This window comes from Chiloscyllium punctatum, chromosome 30 (assembly GCF_047496795.1).
Source record: "Chiloscyllium punctatum isolate Juve2018m chromosome 30, sChiPun1.3, whole genome shotgun sequence".
Classification (NCBI taxonomy): domain Eukaryota; kingdom Metazoa; phylum Chordata; class Chondrichthyes; order Orectolobiformes; family Hemiscylliidae; genus Chiloscyllium; species Chiloscyllium punctatum.
The window spans coordinates 19912905-19919322 of NC_092768.1; the positions used below are offsets into that span (position 1 = coordinate 19912905).

At 47.0% G+C, this 6418-nt stretch overlaps 1 protein-coding gene across 1 annotated transcript; it reads right to left on the minus strand.

Moving 5' to 3' along the window:
* Positions 1 to 1830: 1830 nt before the first annotated feature.
* Positions 1831 to 5756, minus strand: LOC140455001 (tumor necrosis factor-like). The gene is made up of 4 exons (XM_072549677.1): positions 5381 to 5756; positions 4610 to 4670; positions 4105 to 4170; positions 1831 to 3580 (listed from the first exon to the last, which is right to left on the minus strand). The coding sequence occupies exons 1-4, from the start codon at positions 5555 to 5557 to the stop codon at positions 3168 to 3170; spliced, it is 717 nt and encodes a 238-aa protein (XP_072405778.1). The 5' UTR covers positions 5558 to 5756; the 3' UTR covers positions 1831 to 3167.
* Positions 5757 to 6418: the final 662 nt, after the last annotated feature.

The following is a 6418-nucleotide window of genomic DNA, read 5'->3' on the forward strand; positions in this document are numbered from 1 at the left end:
GACATTCTCAGAGTGCATCTGTCTGAGGCAGAGTGGGTGATAGTTTCTCATTCACACACCATTCCTCATGACAGAACAGGGTGTGGGGCAATTCCTGTTGGCTAGAAGTGAAATTTAAGTTTCTGCAAGTGTTTGGCCAAACAGTGGGTTAAGCGTGTTATTTGTGTGAGCTGTGCTCAGCTGAGAATGGTGTATCTACAGGGATGGCTGGGAACCGATGGAAACAGTCAGGAAAACAAGCTGTGCCTGACGGTCAGATTCTCACAGGCTGACTCCATGGACAGGAACGTTTGATTTCCTGGGAGCACAAAGATGAGTGCATGAGCCGAGTTTGATGAGAGCATGACATGTTGCATATAAAGTGTTTGAACAGTTCCCTGGAAAACAACAAAGGTAAAGAAAGGGTTAACTCCCAAACAAGAGTTAATCCATGAGCTGCAGCTTTACTGCATCTCCTTCAAGACACAGAAAACATTTAAGTATTGGCTGTCCTGTCGGATGTTTAAATGTTTCCCTTTGAAAAACTTCTATTCTCTTGTGAACATGTGAGCCGTTCTGACATTGAGTGCTGGATGTCTGTGGTTGTGGCTCAGAGATTTGCAGTAAGTGTTTTGCTTTCTGAAATACACCACATACTTTTAACTTTTAAACAGTTCTTACAGTTGGCCTGAGTACTTTTACAACAAACTCACTAATTTATCATCTTCCAAAAAACCACTCTGCCAGCCTGTTGGTTTTTCAGTGGATATGGTTTAGTGACACTGGATTGCAAATTGAAAATTTCTCAGTGTTTTATCGAGAACCGATCTGGGAGGGAAAGTATTGCTTCTTCCTTCCACACTTAGACGTTACCTTCCTGTCACTGTTTCGAGCAATTTGGGCATTTTTCAAACATGGGACATAGAATATTACAGAGCAGAAACACATTCTTCAGCTCAATATCTCTGTGCCAGTTATGATGCTCATATAAACTAATCCTATATCCCTCAGTTTCTGCCTGTTTCTTGTGTCTGCTCAAATATCTCTAAACTGTTGCTTTCGTATCTGCTTGTGTCACCTCCCCTGGCTGGGCATGTCAGGCACCGACTGCACTCTGTCTGAAATCCCATCCTCACACACTTGCTTTAATCTTCTGGTTCCTGCAGTAATGTGTGGGAGACTGGAGAGATGGTCATTGGAGTTGAACTGTGTACAATGTGATCTCTTTGAAACAGACCCAATTCTAATGGCTCATCAGGAGAGATGCTGAGAGGCAGGTGGTTCCACCCAGGTTGGACAGGATGTGTAACTACAGTCCCAGAATTAGGGGGATGGCCATTTCAGACAGAGATGGGGAGAAATGCCTATGTGCAGAAAGTGGGAGAAACATGAGCCAGTTTATTTGTTCAGGTATTTTCAATTTGTCATCCACATCTCATTGAAAGAGACAGGAGGCTTATGGGTAGGTCACATGACTTTCTCTTTATAATTTCTTCTTTCAAACTCTGGACTCCCTCCCTCAGATTCCCAATCTCCTCTCCCGACAAGATTACCAATATCTGGTTTAGTTATCTCAGATTTACAATCTCGCAATCCCATAAAGTTGCCCAGCTCTAAACTGTCTATCCCAAATTCCCAGTGTGATAATCAATCAAACAGTCAGTTGGAACAGAGTAGAAAGTGGACCCTCTCATTTAAACACTGTCCAGGAACATCTCCAAACCCAAACCAATGTACAACAGCCAGAAGGAAACATTAGACAATCTTCAAATAATTTTATTAATTCCTCTTTATGTTTGCAGACATAAATATTAATATAAATAATATAAATACAACCATTGATAAATAGAATTAAATAATAACTTATATCAATCTGAAATATCTTAACATTGACAATATCATTGTCACTAAAGGACACCTATAGAACAGATGTTACAGTTTTACACAAACACTCAGGTTGGTCTATGAGCTGCAATTAAATTTCAGTGGTCCCTCATTCGAGACAGAGAATCTCTCGGCATGCAGCGACAATCAGATTTATTACTGGAATCTTACTGTGCATTGCCCATTCTGAAGGGTGACCAATGGAGAGTACAAGGTACAAAGGGAAGGTAACATTGCCATGAAGGAACAATCTCAACCATTCCCCTTGGATCAGAGCAGCAAACAATCCCCTCCAACATTGACTAGGACGAAGCTGTAGGAGCACAATATCGTCCCATCAGATCAGGAACAGGCCAACATTTAGTGAGCCAACATCTTGGTGTTTGCTGAATGTTCTGTCACCATTTGAATTGCAGTGCTGACCATATGGACTCAAGGGAGGGAAGATTCTGTGAAGATTTGACCAATCACATTGTTCGAGGAAGAAAGCCAATGCCCAGCTGAGAACGTGCTTTGGCATTCCTCACCCAACAGCGAACTCAATCAACTTGCTTCATTTTTCACAAAGATAGCAGTGATCCTTTGGAATGTAAATCAATAATGAGGAATAGACCATACTCTACAAGGACCAGTACATGGTCTCAGGGAATAATCAGTCTGAATATCAGACCCAGGATCCTGGATTTCATTTTCACTCCAGGGATAGACAAACAAATTTCTACCTGAGGAGGACAAATTCAAATAAAGTGAGCAACAGAAAACACAATTTAAATAGGAAATAAATTATACGATCTGTGAGGCTTTGTGTTCATATCAATCAGAAACAGCAGATTTGGAATGCAATTTCTGAACAACTCTCTTCACATTGTTCCAATCGAATTCACTCACCCAACAGGATCAATGTTACACAGCAGTGAAGCACCTCCACCTGGGCCCAGTGTTAAAGGGATGTTAGAAGCAGGGACATTATAGTGACAGGTGGAGGCCAGTAAATCCATCAAACCTAGATGTTAGCTGGAGACAAGCACAGATTCCCTGACCAATACCATTCTGTGCTTTGTACAAAGCTGAAATTGCATCACTGAAAATTTACTCTGATACTTCACTGCACCACCAATCCTCAAAGCCACACACATCTGACACATTCTGTTGTTGCAAACTCTTGAAATCAAATACAACAGAAATTAATCTAGTTTGTGCACAATTAACAATAAGAAGACAATGTGTCTTTGTCAGTTTGCGATGAATTTCAATTTGAAATTCTTGATCAGTCATTGATAATCAATGTGCATGTTCCAGGAAAATTATACAGCAAATATTCCAAAGAAAGTCTTCCCTTCGGACGTGTCTACATATCCCGTTGTCTCCTCGTTAACCCTGGAGAAGATCTGATCTCCCTCCAGGAACTCAAAGATGGCTCCCTGGTAGGAGGTTTTGTACCAGGGCTCCTTGCGTTGGTGAGAGTGGCAGGCGGATTTGGTGGCTTTCAGTAGAATGGCTTCCTCGGGATAACTTGGCGACAGCTTGGTGAGTTCGTGGCTCAGGTAGACAGCCTGGGGCTGACACTCCATGCTGTGGAAGACCACCTGGGTGTAGACAAAGTACTGTCCAGGCCTCTTGATGATGAGCCTGTTGTCCCTGAACTCCAGGCCCTCGGTGAAGGTGGAATCACTCTCATTTTGCCAAATCACGGTCCCTCCTTTGCTGGTTGGGGAAGCTGAGGGGGCAGGGGTGGGAGAGAGAGGGAAGACACCATGAGGATCAAACAAAGAGAAATAACTAGCCCACATTGATGTAGCACCAGGATATGGTGGATACGGTAAAGCACTTTACAACCAAGGAGGTGTTACTGAAGGAGCAATTGTATTATTTCAGGAAATGGAGCCATCACTTTGTGCACAGTAAGATCCCACGATTTACCATGGGAAAGAAACTGGACGGTCTGCATCTTAATTGGAAACTGAGCTCCCTTGTCACCCTGACCCATAGAGAGGCCGGTCACAGTAGGATTTCATCTCTGATGCCTGTGCTGCTGTCTCTGTGTTCAGATGAACCAATTCACACCACAACCCCTTCTCTTTGCCCAGGACCCTGTTATCTCCCACTCTCCTCCTCCAATGCTCTCTCCACATTACATTATTAATAAAGAGAGTTAGCACCTTCCCAACCCACCCCTGCACCCTCCCAGCTGCTGGGGCCTATACTCTAGAGGATGCTGTCACATTGAGAACAGTTCTGTACCTGTCAGGTGAGCTGCGATTCTCGGCCGGGGGTCACTCCCCACCTGCTTCATGAGAAGGGGCAAACCTGGAAATGGAAAAGACAAAAACTCAGACCCTGCTGGATCACCCACAGAGCACAGACTGACAGACACAGAGAGGGGTGGGGGGAGGGGGGGAGGGAGGGAGGTGAAGGAGGGACAGATAGACAGGTGGGCTCATGAGAGGAAAGAGTGTATGAGATCCAAATGGAAAAGGCTGGAGAAACTCAGCAGGTCTGGCAGCATGTGTGGGAGGAGACTCCGAGAGAACATCTCGAGTCCAGTATTGCTGCAATCTGAGAGAGTTTGTGGGAAAGACTGAGAGGGAGTCAGGAAAACAGACAAATCGCTCAAGGACAACAATGATAAAGGGAGATTGGTGCAGCAATGTTAGGAAAGATATTGATGAAAATATTAATGAGGAATGTCCCAGAGGGTGAGGGAGAGATGGGTCCGAGAAACAGCACTGATCCTGACAGCACTTACCGCTGGTCTGAGCCGCTGTTGTCAGTGAGGGATGGGAGACTTCCAGCTTTGATCTCGAACCCTGAAGGAATTCAACAAGAACAAGGGTTAAGATGTGAAATTGACTCGAGATTCCGCTCCACCGAACAGGAGTTAGTGCCCAACCCAGGGCTGCGGCTGGGTGGGCTTTAGGGACCACCCGGTGTTGGACAGAAACACAATGTGATCCAGGCGATTGGAGACACTGACTCGGTTGGAGTCCCTGTGTTGGACACTGTCCAGGACAGACAGGATACCCTGGAGAGCCGGAGTGACCCAGCCAGCCTATTCCCCATCCCCACTGTGTACAGACACACGCTGACCCCATACAGACTGGCTGAGTGACCCTCCCCCAGCCCCCCGTCACTCTCAGAGGGACAGCTGCCAGACTCTGCTTGTCCTTTAGTAGCGCCGGCAGCACAGACTGAGAGAGCCGCCTTTATCCGGCGGCTCCCATAGAACAGGGAGCAGTTCCAACAGTTCCCTCAGCTCAGGCTGGGCACTGAGCAGGGTCCTGGGGGAAAATCGCTCTCGCTGTTGGAGAGACTGCAGTTAAAGGGCCGGCCTGGCTGAAGCGCTGGGGGCCAGTTTGCTGTTTCGCTGCAGAGTTGCAGCACGAACTGAGAGTGAAATCCCTTCAACAGCTTGAAGTGCCCGCTTCCAAACAAGTCCCTGTCCCCGGGGGCAATGCAAGCGGCAAATGGAAGGCGAGCGCTAGTCTCCAAGAACACCCTCCCCAAGGCAGATCCTCACCTGGTTTGGAGAGAGCACTCCAAACTGAAGCAGGAAGAGAAAGGTCGATAGCAGCAACAAGCCGAGGACAGCGAGTGTACACAGAGCCCGCCAGAAACAGCTTGTGTTGGAGCCTGACTCCCTGATGGGCAGCAGCCCCCCATTCTCCAGCTCCAAGAACTTGGCCTCAGTGTCCATGCTATCAGGGGGCAGAGGGAACTCGCTGGGCTCAGTCTCTCTCGGGTCCACTCAGGCTCTGTCTGAGGGTCTCTGTCTCTCTCTCTCTCTCTCTCTCTCTGGGCGGGAGCTGCCTGCTCTATAACTGCTGCTGCTCCTCACTAACACCTCTTTATAACCAGCAGCAGCAGCACAGTCACTGCTGGCTGTGATGAAATGGAATAGGAAATCCCCAGGCAGAAACAGCAGCGATTGGAAAGCGATCACTCTCCAGATCGAATGTGGGACTGGCTCTGTCTAACTCTCACCCAACGTGGAACGACAGCAGTTTCTCCCAAAACCGGGACATCCTGTCGGTAACCCAAAGTGGGCCCCAGCAATTCCCCCAGTCTCTCCATGTCTCCCCCATGGGCTCCTGGCTCTCACTGGGAACAATGACAGAGGGAGGAGGTAGAGAGATGGAGGGAGAGCACAGCACTAACTTTATTACAGAAATAATCGGTTCTGTCATAGTGTGGGGCAGACCCACCGACAGTGGATAACGAATTAAAAGAGAGAAAGATCAAGCTGAACAGAAACATACCATGCTGAAAGATGTGTGACTGGTCAGATGGTGGGACAAAACCCGAAAGCAGCAGCAAAGTGAAAAACGAACAGATCTCTCAGGTGGACAAAATGAGACTCTCTGATCAAACCGAGGAAAGTTCTCCGGGTCATGAAACAGCAGCAGAGCGAGGGCCATCAGTGTGGATCCCCCAGAGAGTGAGAATGGAGAGTTCAACACACAGAATAAGGAACATGGAACAATAACACAGCAGCTCATTCACCTTCCATCTTTACTGTGGGGGAAACAAACACCTTCCACTGGGAGATGGACATCAG